Raw genomic sequence first — 16,431 nt, 5'->3', positions numbered from 1 at the left:
CTAATATGAATTTACTATGGGCAAATCATACTTAACCAACCTCTTTGCCTCAGAGATGAAATAACTGGCTCTGTGGATGAAGGGATAGCAGTTATTGTCATTTGTCTTGCTTTCAGCTTAGACTTCTGTATTTGTGGGAGAAATTGTAAGAAGTGTGGTAGATATGGGGTTGAAGATATCCTTAAGAAAGTTAGGGACTGGATGTGTGGGCTACAAGGTAGACGAAAAACTGTCTGGATCAGTGGGACTTAAAAGGTCAGTTGGTTGAAATTTAACCTGCACCTCTTTACAAATGGTGGTCCTCATGGTTTGATACTGGGTCTGATACTTTTTAACGTGTTCACTGGTAAAATGGACAGTGGCATGGGATGCAGCCTTATCCAGGCTCAGTAGTAAAGCCAAGCTGTCATTATCAACTGGTATGCAGGACTGCCTTTCAGAGCAATCTGAACAGCTTGAAGAAATGGACTGACTCAAGCTTCATGAAGTTCAACAAAGAGAAATATGAAGTTGGGTGCCAGGAACACAGTAACTGTGTCTTGGTACAGACTTGGCACAGGTAGGCTAGGGAGCAACTTCAGGAAGGGCCATGCAGCTCTTGTGGCTAGCAAGTTGATGATGAGTTGGCGATGCTCCCTTTTGGTGATGAGCTTGGCTGTGCAGGCTGGGCTAGTAAAAGCACAGCCAGCACATCAAGGGAAATTATTATCTACCTTGACTTGGCACCTCTGAGGTTGCATCTAGAATATTTTGTCCAAGAGAGATATTTACAAACAGGAGTGAGTCCAGCACAGCAACACAATAAAAGGTTTAGGGGGCTAGAGCTTATGACACGAGGAGAAGCTTAGGGAACTGGGTTTGTTTCAAGAGAAGGCAGATCAAACTGCTCTCTTCAGCTACAGATAGAGTAACAGAGAAGATGGAGCCAGGCTTTTCCCTGTGTTGCAAAAGGATGAGGGAATGGTCAAAAGTAGCTGCAATGAAAATTCTGATTGGATGTAAGAAAAATGTTTTCAACAGTGAGAACTCTAAGCACCTTCCTGTCCAGAGACGGTGGGGAATCTTTGTCTTTGGTGATATTTAAACCAGACAGGGCCTCAGACAACTTATTTTTACTTTGGAGTTAGTGCAGCAGAGCACTGGCCTAGATGATCTCTAGAGCAGTAGTCTTCAAAGTGGAGTGTGCACAGCCCAGGGGGTGTGCAGGGCAATCCATTGGCGTGCAGGAAGAAAATGTTATAACTTCAGTAGTACACATATATAATTTATAAATAAATAAACAAACATATACTGGGGATTTGTGCTCAAAAAGTTCTTAGTGATAGGGGTGTGCAATCAAAGCAGTTTGGAGACCACTTACCTACAGGTCTCTTCTAACATAACTTTTCTGTGATTCTGTATTTGTCCGTTTTTGATTATTTCAGTCCTATAATCAACTTTTTTTTAGGAAACTTTTTTTTTGTGCTTACTATTTAGGTGGCTGATCTTTTTTCAATTTACTTTTATTAGGTAAAAGAATACTAGACATATATACATTTTGCTTGTGTTCTGCTTTTAAAAAATGCCTGAGGGGAAGAGAGAAGTTTTATGACCTTATACTTTGTATATCATTTTCTGCCTGCATTACTAATCTGTATGTTAACAAAAGCCACATATGAAGTTGCTGCTGTAGCCATTTTGAAGAATGGTGTCATACCATCTGGAAAAAAATCTGGATCTCTCCATTTTATTTTAGGTGACTGTTTCTAAGAAGCTTCATGCTTAGTGATTTATTCACTATAATGGGAAGGAGTGTCGCTCAGCTATTTTACAGACATTGTTCTTGAAGACACATGAATGAGGCGATTGAAAGAGGCAAGAGCATGACTGTCCTGGTCCCTGATATAAAGAATGCTACAGCTGTGTCTTTTCACAGCAAATACCTGCCCCAGCCTCAGAGACTTATGTGCTAAACACCATTGGGCTCATCAGCCCTGTTAATTGCAGTTGTCCTCCTGAGGTGCTGTGATAATTAGGATGTGTTGGGTTGTACTGATAGTACTGACATTGGGGAAGAACATGCTGCCTGTCGTCTTAATCTTATGACATCCCGAAGTGTATCCTGCCCTGGTCTTGACAGTGTAATAATCAAACTGAGAAATTATTAGTCTGTTTATTGGCCTCTGAAGGTGTGTAAAGAATTCCCCTGGGTAACATAAAGCATTTGACAGTGTAAATTGGGTTGTCAGGTCTTAGTTTTTAGGTTGACTGCAATTCATATGAAATCCAAGAGCCCTGGAGATGGCTGCCTTACTTCTCCACTGAGATCCTACAGCACAGCCAACAGCTCTGCCCATTCTGTTGTGTGCCTCACCAGTTTGCCTCAGCCAGAGGATAGTGACCATCACTGGAGAGGGGAAATAGTTAACTCTCCACTAACATTTCTGTACTTGTCAGTGGTAGCTGTGGTTGTTGATACAGTTGCCAGTGAGCATGGGATGTACTTGCAATGCTAGGAACTTGCTTGATATCTCTAAGCTCATGTACCAAGGCCCATTCATTGTCCCCAGATGGAAATATTTTCCAGTTGCTACCAACTTATTTTGCTACCTGGACAAGGAACTGGAAGCAGATGTGTTTGAGGGGGAAAAGAATTTAAAAAAATCAGTCATGCAGACTATTAGTAATCTGATTTTCATATTTTCAGAAAAGTCAAACAAAGCACCAAAATTTATTGCAACTCAAGCCATGGTTTATTTTTAATTTTAAAACTTCATATATAGTTTCCTAGGTAATCTGGCAAGAAGCCAGGTCCTTCTGAGTAGCACTTAGTACTTTTTATTCCCAGATAACTAAGGTTACTCAGACCTTGGAAGCATTTAGCATTGTACATGTTCAGGTTCTTATTAATGACCATTTTACATTGGTTTAAATTCTGTGATGTAAAGCTTTATAGCTTTTTCTTATCTGAGCTGCAGTTCCTGTTATTTCTAGAAATATGGAAAAGGACAGCCAGCCAGGGCTTGACTATCTTGCATAATGCATAAATATTTACATGCCAGCTTTCACTAGAATGCTGACACTTCTGATATGCTATCATTTCTATCAGTCATATAAATGAGGTGCTGAAGATAGAACTTAGTCTTTTTTCTTTTTATGCACCTTCCCTGTTTTGCCATTTGAAGTACACAGTTGAACAAATGCCAGATTAGCCATTAACTAAACTTAGTGTAATGCTGGCTAGACACCCGCTTATGTACTATTCTGTAAAATGCTGTCTGCCAGCTGAGAACACATTAAAAGAAAAGGATTTGCTTTACTCCAGACTAGCTGACAGTTGTAATTGAACATCAAGGAGGAAGAATCAGTGTTTTGCCTAAAACCAAACCAGACCCTTCTGTTCTATATTCTGTACTGAGACTTCAGCTTCCAAATACAAAAGTTTCTTCTTTTGACATGCAGACTTACTCCAGGTTGGTTGTTTACATCACTGCGTCAACATCTGTGGGAACTGATGACAATTGTGCAAATAGCAATGGAACAAGGTGGTTTTATTGCAGTTCTTGGCAGGGAGGCAGCAAAACAGAAGTTTCTTACCTGAGATGGTAATTAAGTGTGTTGAGTTTGCTGATAATAATATAAATATATTCAAAGTAACTCTTTCTGAGATAGAAAATTTTCTAACTTGTAAAGCTTTCAGAACAAACGTACTACTTTTTGTTTCATTTGATATAAGTTGTCAAATACAAAAGCAGCAGTTGGTAGTAATAGTATTGAAATAACACTGCAAGTTTGCATTGGTTTATCCATTTCCAAAAGCATGGTTGTTCTTCTCACACGCTGAGCCGCTGGGAGGTGGGGTGAGTGTGAGAGTTATGAGATATGAAGTTGTCCAGTGCATGATGCCTGCAAGGAATTCAGGCACGTTGTTGTGCCAGCCTGCTTTGCTATGGTACATACAATACTGGCTATTAAGATGTAAGTGATGTAGAATGAATCTGTTGGGTTTTTTTTTCCCCTCCAGATTCATCATCCACATCTCCCTTTCTCTTTCTGTGTTTATTTGTAAAAGTCATTGGATTATAAATTTGTCTAACGGGCACTGATTTGGATTTTTTTTTGTAGATGTTCACACTCTTGGTTCTTTCACTAGCCATTTGCTTTCTATTATTACAGACATGTCCACTGATTAATGCAGTCCTGGTGCCGCTCATTATTCCCCATTTCCTGGACTGTGATGTGACGTGAGATTGTGTAGCTCCCCTAGGTACTCTCTCTGTAGCTAGAGTGTATCATCAGTAGCAGAAAATTTGCACCTTTCATTTGCAGTTTCCATTATGGAGTATACATTTTGCTTTAGAGACCCAAGATTCACCTCAGTGAACAGAATAAAATATTTATCTTCCCTATTGCTGAAGGCAAAATGTTAAAGTTTACATTGATTCAACATTAAAACAGGCTGACTGCTCAAAGAGACATTCCTTAATTAAAAAGGCTAGAACTTTATGTGGAGGAAACATTTTTCACTACATCAGTAAGAATTTCAAAGTGGCATTTGGAAAGAATAAATGCAGAACTTTTTATGCTCAAAATTTGCTACAAATGATGCAGCTGTAATTTAAGCCTTCTGGATTTTGAGTACTGACAAGCCGGCAGATAAGATTTATCCCTGCATGTTCTTTCAGCTCCACTGATTTACACTTAATTGTTTGTCTGTGTGAGATAGGGAAGCTTACTCTGGTTGGTTCCTCGCAACTCAGAATGAGAAGAGAGATCTTCCCTTGGTTTCTGCATTGGATGACTGATTTCTGAAGCTGTAGCAGCAAGGTCTGATCTTTTCTTTAAAGGCCTGTGTGGCCAACTGTTGGAGAGCCTTCACTTCTTTCAAGTGAAGCCTGCAAATGCAGTTCTGTTGTAAAACTAGTGTTGATACCACTTTGAAAAAAGTTTCCTCTTTGTGTGCCCTGTCTTGAAAAAATCTAGCAATCCTAGAGCAGACAATTTCTCAAATTGCTTAACTTTTAGGGCATTTTTCATTCACTGTAGAAGAATCTGTTTCTGGAAAAAAAAAACCACTATATTTTTACAACCTCAGTAGGGCTTCTTTTTAAATGCTTATCAGTCTTCTCATTGTCTACAGGGATGCTCAACAGATCGTACTGTATTGTAGGGTGTGAAGTTTAGGCAAATTTTAATGTACACATGGAAAATGTTATGGAAAAAGTAGACACAATTGTCAGTGAAATGGAGAAAAACATTGTTGACTTAGGTATATCTTAGAAAAGTGAAGATCTGATCAGATGTTGTCTTCTCTGCCATGTCTGTCTTGTGATTAAGGAATTGTGCACACTTTCGGTTACCTCACAATGAAATTGAGGAATGGAGTTTGAAAAGCTTTTTTTTCTACACTTCAAGTTACATAGTTTCCATTCATTCCAATTAGACTCTAGGTCCCATGATCTTATGAAAAATTAGACCCTGTGGCTGCATTTGTTGTTAAAAAAAAAAGTAAAAAATGCATCCAACTCATAAAAAGGTTGGAGTTTAAATGTTGTGGGGATAAAGACTTTTTTGCCTTCAGGAACAACAGCGCATTTATTATGTGGAAAGTGTAAGACTGATGAACCCTTAACTATTAATTTGCTTGTTTTTAAGAGCCTGGGTTTTGTAAATTATATGGAAGAGAAGAGGGCTGCTGTCACTTAGCAACCCTGTCTGGTTCAGGAACAAAATGTTTTGCTGTTGGAATCTGCAGTGCTGCTACAAAGCATTCCTGACTGGGTAGGAGCAGGGGCAGCTCTGTTCTGGAGAGGTTTGGTGCAATCAAAGTTAAGTGTTCCTGATGCTGCATTTGTGAGATGTATTCATGCCGGTATTTGTGATCATTAAGATTTTTGTTGTCTACTTCATTGTTTGTCTGTTGTGACCATTAGCCAAGTAAACATTTCCAAATGGCTTCAATAGAGCAAAATTATGTTTTACATTAATGGTACAAAATAATTTCCTCCTTAAATGATTTGTGATACCGCACTTTTCAATATTCTGGTATCAGTCATGTACAAACCTTATGAGAGGTTACATTAGCATCCCTAGAGGAAAAGAAGCCAAATGCTTCAATGTCTGAAGATTTCCTGACTTATTGCTTTTGAATGATGATGGCATTTGGTAATGTAGTTCTTAATGAATGATAGCATGATGAGTGTAATTAGAATACATCTTTCTTTTTTAAACACTCTGGTTTTGCTGAGATTAAAAATACCATCAAGCAATCATACTTCTTGAATGCAAAATGAAATTCACTGTTCCTCATCAACCTGCTAGCAAGTCAGGAGGTTTCCAGAAGGCAAGCTGGGTCCATATTTCTAGTGTGAAGTTGAAAATGACTTGTTGTATGTGCCTTTGGTTGAATATGCCTTTCAATATACATATACAGTTCTTCTGTCAGTGAGTGGTTTTATTGCTAGTCCATGACAAGCAAAGAATTGTGCTCACATTGATGAAGGTGTGGTTTGAAAACTAGTTATTTTAACTACTCTACTTTCAACTGGGAAACTGCAAAAGCATCATCTTCACTTAAAAGATGCAGGCAGCAATACAAGAAAGAAGGTTACTTCCTATTTTCTTGCAGCCATAAAAAAGGCAAAATTACAAACCTTACTATGAGTAGTTATGACTATAGGAGGAATGAGGATAATCCATCACAGTCACCAGAAAAGTCCTCTGTCCTAGAAGTCGCTTCCTTGTCTGGGTAGATTACCTTGTGCTGATTTTGGCTGAGATAGGGTTCATTTTCTTCACAGTGGCTAGTATGGGGCTCTATTTTGGATTTGTGCTGGAAACTCTGTTCATAACACAGGGATGTTTTAGTTACTGCTGAGCAGCGCTTAAATAGAGTCAAGGCCTTTTCTGCTTCTCACCCCACCCCACTGGCGAGGAGGCTGGGGGTGCACAAGAAGTTGGGAGGGGACACAGCTGGGACAGCTGACCCCAACTGACCAAAGGGATATCCTGTAACATATGGTGTCATGCTCAGCATATAAAGCTGGGGGGAAGAAGAAGGAAGGGGGGACATTCAGATTGATGGCATTTGTCTTCCCAAGTAACTGTTACGTGTGATGGAGCTCTGCTGTCCTGGAGATGGCTGAACACCTGCCTGCCAATGGGAAGTGGTGAATGAATCCCTTGTTTTGCTTTGCTGGTGTACACAGCTTTTGCTTTACCTATTAAATTGTCTTAATCTCAACCCCTGAGTTTTCTCACTTTTACTCTTCCAATTCTCTTCTCCATCCCAACTGGGGGGAGTGAGTGAGTGGCTGTGTGAAGTTTAGTTGCTGGCTGGGGTTAAACTATGACAACCTCAAGGAATAAGAATGTAATCACCCCTTGCTTCTCCAGTCCTGAATTTATTGCTGTCAGGTTCAAGTTGTGCTGTTGTTTTTTGTGATGTGGACACAGGGCTAAAGTAACACAGGAATACTTATTCTGTACTTCATGGCAGCATATTTAGTTACCCTGGGCTACAACTGGCTGGTGCTTCAAACTTGAATTCTTGAAGAGCCCCTTGTTCTCTGTTATGATCTTAGAATCTCTCATGTCAACACATTGATATTAATATTTGGTGCTCATGTTCATTTAGTTGTGTTACAAAGCGGTGATAGACCTCAGTCACTCAGGCCTGGAGATGTAGCTGGTTCTCTGGATTTGAGATGCCCTGAGCTTTTACAAGAATCCCAAATTTGACTTCCTGTGAGTCAACACACTGGCTGAAAGAACAATCTCTGACTTCAGCTTCAAGGAGGACAGCAGAGTCCCATATCTGTCTTGGCTATCCAGGCAATGTATTCCATATAGGAAGCTCTTACTGGGAGTATACTGGTTATTTAAAAGATGACTGATGAAAAGCTAAAAACTAAGATGTGAAATGTCACCGCTTTTCCCAAGTATACACGATCATTGCTGACTTCTAGAAATGTTTTATAATTTCAGTGAGGACATGTAGTATCACACTTTTTATGTAAAGAGCAATGCATGATTTGGTAGGCGATTTTGGCCTTCAGTTCCCTCCCTACAGTCCTGTCTTAGGTCTGCTGTGCATTTTGAAATGCATCATCTGAGGTCATATTCACATTTCAAAGCCGATCTATGACTCTGCATGCAGTGGGAACCATACTGCATTTTAGATTACCTTGCGGAAGGTCTTTTCCTCTGGATCAATGTTGATTTTTAACTTGTTTGAAATGTCCATTCTAATGTAGTGCGGCTTGAAAGGAGATTAAATGAAGAACACATTTTACTTTCCAATTATTAACTGTAAACCTGACTTTTTATTTTTGTCTGTAGTAGTAATAACCATTGCAGTAATATGCTCAGCTATCTTGAAATTTTCAGTTACTATAAAAACATTATACTTGCACTGATGGGATTTGTTTCACTGATCTTGTTTTGTACTATTATTTTTCAGGCAATTTAGCTTGACTGGTCAAGTTAAATTAGTTGAAATTTGAATGTTACTTCATGCCAGTTCCCTGTGAGTTCCCAGTGAGTTTCTGGGTACAGTTCAGTAACATGTTTATCTTCTACTTTACTCAGTTTTAACTCTTAAAAAATTTGCATCCACACCTATTTTAGACAGATAAGGTCTAATGCATCTAGATAGTGTAGCACCTTAGGAATATACTGCCCCTTAAATGTCCATTGTGCTTCTATGCCAAAGACTGCTTCCACAGCAATGAAACTAGCAAAACCATATGCATTAGGATACATATTTTTACACACTTTCTTCTAAATAAAGTCTACACACCTTCTTCTGCAGTCCAAATGAGACATCATACTAAAGCAGTTCAGGCAAGGGCAGATACTCTCTTCTGATTGTACCCACTATCAGGCAGTAACAAGTTAACTGAGAAAGCCTGGGTTTACTTTTCTTCTTTTCTTACCCTCTCTTCATTTGGTGTTTGTAATGTCATAGCAAGCAGGTGTCATTAAGCAAAACCAAACCTGCTTACTTTTAGCTAGCAGTGTCTGGTGCGTTTATTTTGTCCCACCCTCCCCTGTTTCTGGTCAGAATCCAAAATTGCTTATTTCCTTAGCAGACTGAAAACAAATTAGTAGTCACATGTGTAAGCCTAGCAGGTAGCTTCTGGAAGTTTATGGATCTACAGATTCTTTGCTGTCTTTGTGTGCTGGAGGTTACCAAAGTTGGCTCAAGTTTGCTTTGGATGGTGCCTTCTTTGAAGGTGTCTGTAAAGACTTGGCTTGTTTATTTTTTATTTTAGTGGTAATAAGGCCAGTTTGATGTTACCAGATCAAAGTGAGTCAGGAAGACTTGGATAAAAAACACACAGAGACTACTGTACTTCAAAAATTACTTATGGAGCCATTATTTATCTGGTCAGGTAACCATGTAATATTTCTAGTAATTTGCCATTCTATGGATTATTACAATGCGATAACTTGTCCTTTTTGAAGCTGCAGTACTGTGCACTGGCATAATAAAGTTGTCTTATGTTGCTACTTAGATATCAAAACAAAAGCAAGGTGTTTCATCAAGAGGCTTCAATCAGTTGTTGGTATTGCTGAACTGGCTTTTACTAGTATGTTGAAGGTGATGAGAGAATTCTTTTGAAATGTTAGTATTAGTGGGGGAAAGAGATTTTTAGAAGATAAAAATCACAGATAGCTGACTGCATAAAGGAGCTGCTAATGATACTAACATTCCAAACACTTTTGATTAAGAGACAATCTGTGGCTCAGCTTGTTTGCTTTAGATTTAGTCTGATGAGGCTGTGTGGGAGCTGGACACCCTGTCACTCCTGTGGGTTTTTTTCCCCCTTTGTTTTCATTCAGCCCTTAGCACAAGTACATAAGTCATCTTGGCAGCAGGGTGAATAGTCAGGTGAATCTTCAAAGCTGAAACTGGAAGACAAATGATGAAAACTACATAGTATGTGCATCAGTCTTCCAGGTTGTCATGAAATGATGCTGCTAGCAGCTTTATCTACAGTGAGCTTCTGCTCAATCTTCTTCAATATGGGAGAAGATCCTGTTCCTCCTGTCTGCTAGTCTGACTCTGTGTAGGAAAAACAAATCCTAACCATGCCATCCTACACAGGGCTCTTTGGGAAGGGGAATGATGTTATGGAAGTGACCAGTAGGTCTACCTCATCTCTCTTGCTACTTTTCTGTGGATGCAAAGAAGACAGGACTGATTGGCATGACATGGGCTTGTCCATAGGTAAAATGCTTCTTGGGGAACAGTTTGTGGGCTAGTGATGTATGATATTTTATTGCAACAGGATTTTCTAAATAAGTACGTATTAAATGCTAGAATGTCAGAGCACCTGGAATAGCTGGAACAAAATGGCTGTTGCTGTATTAATTAAGTCTAGCTCGTTCCAGTTTTTTTGAGGATGGTCAAATGGATTAACCCAGTGTAATACTAACACATTTTTTATGTAGAATAAGAGTGCATTATGGGGTGATAGTACAGGAACATCATTTTCTGTCCATGTAGACAAACCTCAAATTAGCATACTTACTCCCCAGTAGTGATGTAATTGTGATTTTGATGTTTGTCACGTTTCAGAATTGCACAGAGCATTCTGATTAAAAATGCCTCATAATGCTGCTGCTTTTCCTTTCACCAGAGGCCAGCAGAAACTGTAGATGAAGAAGAAAATGCAGAAGAGGAAAATGACAGGGGGGAGGAGGCATATAAAGGAGAGGAAGAATATCCAGAAGTGAATGGAGAGGAAAGTGGGGAAACTCTTAAAGAAAGAAGTGAACTGTTAAAAAAAGAAGTGGAAGAATACAAGAAGAAATTAAATGAGAATTATGAAGATGAAACAGAAGAAACAGAGAATATTGACCAAGCAGAGGAAGAGGAACCTATCCATTTAAATGGCAAGAAAAATGAAGAAAATGGTGAGGGAATGGAGCACTTGAACTACCAAGGTGATCTTCATCCTGAAGAAGAAATAAAAGAAGAGGATTCTGACAGTCAGAACCAGGTGAGTGTTTATTCTTTCAGTTTGTTCTTAAGTTATTGTTCCTCATTCATCTTAGCCTTAGGCTTCTCAAATAGTCTCTAACTAGCTATTTCTGGTAAGGTCCTGAGAGCATTTATGAGAACTTCAGTTTTTGGAAAAGCTGCTTTCTGTCTGTCTAGATTAGTTATATCAGTAATTACATTATATGCCCTCCAACTGAGAAAGCAGATGTTTCTCACTATTTGATGAATCTGCATCTCCTGCTTTCCTGAGTATGCTGAATTTTGAGAAAAAGTAATCTTGCAATTTCCAGAAAAGCATAATCATTCATAAAGGGCTCTTGCCATTGTTTTGTGGAAGTTTCATCTCCTTTTCTTAGAAATTGAAAAAAACAGTGGAGATTAACAAGATCCTCAAAGCAAGGGGCTTTAGTCAGTTTAAAAGCAAATATCCTATTAATTTAGGAGACACAGTAACATGCTGTTGGCTTAGATGGAGGCATGCAGCCCAGAAGGATAAATTGGACTACCCTGACTGGCAGATGAACTGACCAGTGAACAGAATGTGGGAAATGAAGTGTTTTGTTTGATGGGGAGAATCCAGATCTGGGAAGAGTGTGATTCTTGAGCAACAGAAGCAGAACAACTTGCTGCATATTCCCTGCCTATAGGCTGCTGAAAAACAAATTCTTCCTCTGCTTCTTGTGACACTGGGAATGGTTTCTTGCAACTGGGCTTTCTTCTGTTTCTGTAGGACACACAGAAACATTTTTCAATTAGGAGAGCTGAGTAATGTGACATTTTCTTGGGCCCTGAATTTATTCTGTACTTGATATATTGGGGCTTTTTGTTTGTTTTTCGAAAAGCTGGTTGTTTATGGAAGTGGAGGAAGTGAGTGAGCATTCACTTTAATTGGACATCTGGGTAACTGGATGTTCGATGAAAGAACTGGGGGGAACCTCTAATTTGAGTACTTTCTCCTTTGGAAGGTATATAAGTATAAGGTAAATATAAATGTGATCACTCTTGGAAAACATTTTTTCACATTAAGAATAATTTGTGGAAATTTTAGTATGAAGTGCTAACACTTTATTGAAATGAAGTGAAATCTTTGTTACTCCATGAAGTTAACGGCACCTGTCCTTTTTCTCTAGGTTGATTCCCATCTTGAAAAAACATCCACAAATCCAAGGGTGACAATCACCAGCCCACAGGAAAGTGAAAAAAATGACCACAGCAATGACTATGCTGCAGTTGCGTAGATAGAAAAATATATAATGAGCAGAAAATGAAAGATTATAATACTTTAAATATAAAGCATGTTGTATTTTGTGATTGATAACTTATAATGGGAAGATAGGTTGAGTACCCACATATTGAGTCTTGAGGTGATAATGCTGTGTGGACTGATATAGAAAAGAAACATTAACAGTTACTAGAAGGACACAGAATTATTTTTACAAGGTGAGGTTTTCCAATAGAATTTGAGGGGGTAAATACAAGAGTACTGTATAGAAGTATTAGAAATAAATTAACTATTCTGTTGTATAAGATGGTTAGCAGTAATAGAATGACACTGTTCCAGAAAAAGGAAAAAAAAAAAACCTCCCAAATTTAATGTCAAAACTTCATTGAGGATTTATTCAGAGAAGAGGAACAACTTTTGACTTTTAATGAGGACATATGTAGCTTTTCCTTTAAAATTACACATGATATATATGATTTCCAGGCATAACATTAAGATATAATGAGAATACATTCCTCACTTAATGGACTTACGCCCACAAAAACTGGTGTACTATAATGAGGTGTCAGGCCTAATGTTACTAAATAGTGGATTAATTAGAATTGTTAGTTTTTAAATTTGCAGATAGCATTATTTAGCACTGTAAATGTACGTAGACAGCCTACAATACTGCAGCTTGTTCCCATTTACAGCAAGATGTTTTGCTGATTGTCCTGCTCTGATTCACTAAAAATGAATTGTTACCATAGGGAAAAAAAAATAAAGGAAGAGTATGTAGCAGATTGGTTGCAAAAGTTGAGTTTGGGTGGATTTGTAATTCAGTCCATGTGAAATTTAATTTATTAATAAAAAAACAATAGGCCTGGATTCAGACTGAAATTGCTATGAAACCATTGCTGTCAGTGGAGCCATTTTAATATGAAACATGTTAGGATGAGCCCACCAGTTTTCTGTAAAAGCAAAAATTGCTGCATTTATGAGTCCTTTACATAGCCTTAATGGTTGGAAGTGTGTCATCATCTTTTTGAGCAAGATGGCTCCTGATAGGCTGTGGCTTAATTTGCCTTAGTAAATAAGGCATTGATCCACAGTATTAGTTCTCTTAATGACACCAGTTCCATTGCTCTTATCGTTTCTCTGTTAGTAATGGGAATAATTTGTAGTTCATAGAAATACAGTCCTGAGAATAATTTCATCAATTATACAAAAGAAATAGCGAGGTTCCTTATTGTTAGTGCTGGTAAATTATTACTATGAGAAACTAAATGTCATTTTTGTTGATTTCATGCCATTAAGACAAAAATTACATTTATGAACAAATTGAACTTGAAGCACTGTTTGAGGAATGTGAAGAACCACTTGTCATGACTGAAACTCATACAAACATCTACACTTTTACTACTAACTATTAAATATATTTTTCCAATGGAATAGAAATACGAAGAGATTCTTCAGCATGTTTCTGAGTTACTTACATTGGCAATGTAAGTATAAAAACCGTAATGTTAAAAACCATATGAACAGGGTTAGAACAGTTTGCCCTGTGGCATCTCTGAATTGTCTATGATTCATGTGTCCTTTGCTGAACTGTCTGACAAAGATCTAAGGGAATATAACATTTGCGATCAGTTCAAAATAAGCTCCTAATGTGGCCAAGCTCTTAAACAAGTATGTATGCTTCTTCTATTTGATATAGCAATGAAGCCCATGCTCAAATATTTTGATTTCACTGGGATTTAAGAAGACATTTGAAGTTAAGCAGAAGTAAAAATCAGCCAATCCTCCCCCCCAGAAAATCCCAACAAACCCAGAATGAATAAAATAACTATACGTGCTAGTGAGGAAAATTGGCACACAGAAATCCTCTAGGTAACTTTATAGTTAATCCTGCACTGGAATAATACATGCAGTAGCATTAAAAGCCCTCAAACAATACCTAACCAGTCAGAGAAGGCAGCTCTGTCTCCTCAGGGAACTTACAGGCTGAACCTGCTGTGCAAAGCTGACCAAGGAAAATGGCTAATGCTGCGTCTTTACTCACTTAAGAGCTGAATATCTCATATGCTTACCAGTAAGCATGGACTTAAATGTGTTGCTGAATCAAGACAAATGACAGTAATCTTGTATTGACATTACTGTGAATGGGCTCGTTGCTAGAAGTTAATGGTGTACCAAATAGAGGACTCTACTTGCAGATTGAGACTTGAACAACCTCTGAGATGTTCTTCGTCCTCAAAAGTTTGAAGTTAAATTGACACCCCAAAAAACTTGATGGAGAGAATTTGGAGAACGTTTGCCTCAAAATGTTGTACCTAGAAACCATATTTAGAAGAAACTGAGGGATTTGTATGGTGATACCTTTCTTCCTTTGGTTTCTATTTATAGCTTCTGTCTGCCAACAGTTTCTGTAATTTCTTCCCTTTCCCCCAAATGCTCAGTGTCTTCCATGCTTAAAAGACTTACAGATGTCAATAATAGTAATTTAAAATCTTAAACTAAATTCTAGGGAAGCATAATATGATCATTTTCTTTCATGGGAGCATGAAATCCCTATAAGTGTTATCCAGCCTTTAAAATGTTTTCTTGTAAGAAAGACAGGATATTTCTTCAGAAGAGCAAATCAGACTTTTTGGAAATGGAGATATAATCATTTTATCATTCACCTCACAGCACTGACAACATGAATTTTGTATCAGGTTCTTTTATATAGAGAAATTAGTTTATGCATAACAAATAGTTCTGATGTTAAAGTAGAAATTAAACAAGAAGCATACAGGTGGTCTTGCTAATAGTTTTTCCATCTGGATTTGTTGTGTGTGGTGGCTTAACCCAGTTTTACATGAGAAATACCTTATTTTGGTAAACTTATATAATGTTATTTTATTAAGCTTCTATGCAACAGTTCTGAGGGTTTTTTTTAAGACTTGTTTTCTTGGTTTTATTTTTAAAAATAATTTGCTATTAAAGAGAATTAGCATACATATATTCCTGTGTCTTGTCTCACATGAAGGCCTGTTTGATGTTAAGTCTATCTTTGTGTGACTGGCTTTATCAAACTGGTGATTTTGCAGCTGATAGGATTCTCCCATAACTAGAAATTAAAAAAAAAAAAAAAAAAATCAGATTTGGTAGTTCTGGTATTACAACTGTGAAAGAAAATTTGCTGACAATTTAGCTGTTACATAGTTATAAATCTAAATTATAAATCTAAGAATAACAGCAAAGTTAAACTGGCCATGGGTTTTTAATGTCATTGTTCAGGTTAGGACTGTATTATCAGTATGTATATACTGTTCACCTGATATTCAGAATAACATGAGTTTTATCTGTTCACTGGCAATACTTGAGAAAGTTACCAAAACTTTTAGATATCTCCCTGCTGAAATTCCTAATTTCAGTGAAGTATTAAAGCATATGCTTAAATACTTTAGTACTGCAGTTTTTGTTAAATTTTATCTAATGCTTTGGTACTTTGACATATCAGAGCCAAAATAAAGTTAGTTTCCAGAAAGAAAAAGGTGAAAATAAGGAAAATATAATCTCCGCCCAGTCTCATCTAAGGCAAAGTGAAATAAACCCGCGTGCAGAAGAAAAAAAGAGTTAGTGTAAATATTCTGATTACTTGAAAATATGGGAAAAGGATTGTTGCTTGGGTATTTTGATTGATTATCCCAAAGGTATCTTACATCTATTATCTAGTGGTTATTTTAAGTACAATATTAAGTATCTTGAGGAAGGGTGTATTTATTAAGTAGTAGCAGTCAGAATGATTTAATGGAATGCAGCTCAAGGATGTATTGTTTTGGGTGGCTGATAGCCTTCAATTTAAGTTTTGATCAAAAGAAATGCTTTAGGCATGGCAATAGACAGTGAAGCTGTCTGCTATCTTTAGATTATTGTGCATGTGCATATTTGTATGCATTAACTCACAGACACATGTATGAACACTGTAACTGAACGCATTTGCCCTGTGTTCACACATACTGCACACATAAATAATGTGCATATATAATAATTTAATCTTGTGATATTGTTAGTGATGGGAAAAATACTATTGGTTGTAGCTGAAATTTGCTATAATTATACAAGAAAATGTAGCTAAGTCTAGTAGTAACAAACCTCATAAAAAGGGTGACATGTTTTTAAGTTATGTGTATACTTGGGTGCTTTGCTGAGCCAAGCTCAGAATGCTTGAATCCCTGAAGTAAAATGGAAATAG

The 16,431-nt window shown here is 37.6% G+C and overlaps 1 protein-coding gene across 1 annotated transcript in view; it reads left to right on the top strand.

The window, feature by feature from the left end:
• The window catches only part of DCDC2 (doublecortin domain containing 2), a 70,419-nt gene extending 55,221 nt beyond the window's left edge, over window positions 1–15,198 (top strand). The window contains exons 9-10 of the mRNA XM_074829466.1: window positions 10,626–10,988; window positions 12,121–15,198. Of these exons, the coding sequence (XP_074685567.1) occupies window positions 10,626–10,988; window positions 12,121–12,228 (471 nt within the window). The 3' untranslated portion in view covers window positions 12,229–15,198. The remainder of the gene's footprint in view (window positions 1–10,625; window positions 10,989–12,120) is intronic.
• The last annotated feature ends 1,233 nt before the right edge of the window (window positions 15,199–16,431 follow it).

Source organism: Strix aluco, chromosome 1 (assembly GCF_031877795.1).
Source record: "Strix aluco isolate bStrAlu1 chromosome 1, bStrAlu1.hap1, whole genome shotgun sequence".
Taxonomy (NCBI): domain Eukaryota; kingdom Metazoa; phylum Chordata; class Aves; order Strigiformes; family Strigidae; genus Strix; species Strix aluco.
Note: the sequence above shows the minus strand (reverse complement) of the source record. Positions and strands in the feature narration are given on the sequence as shown.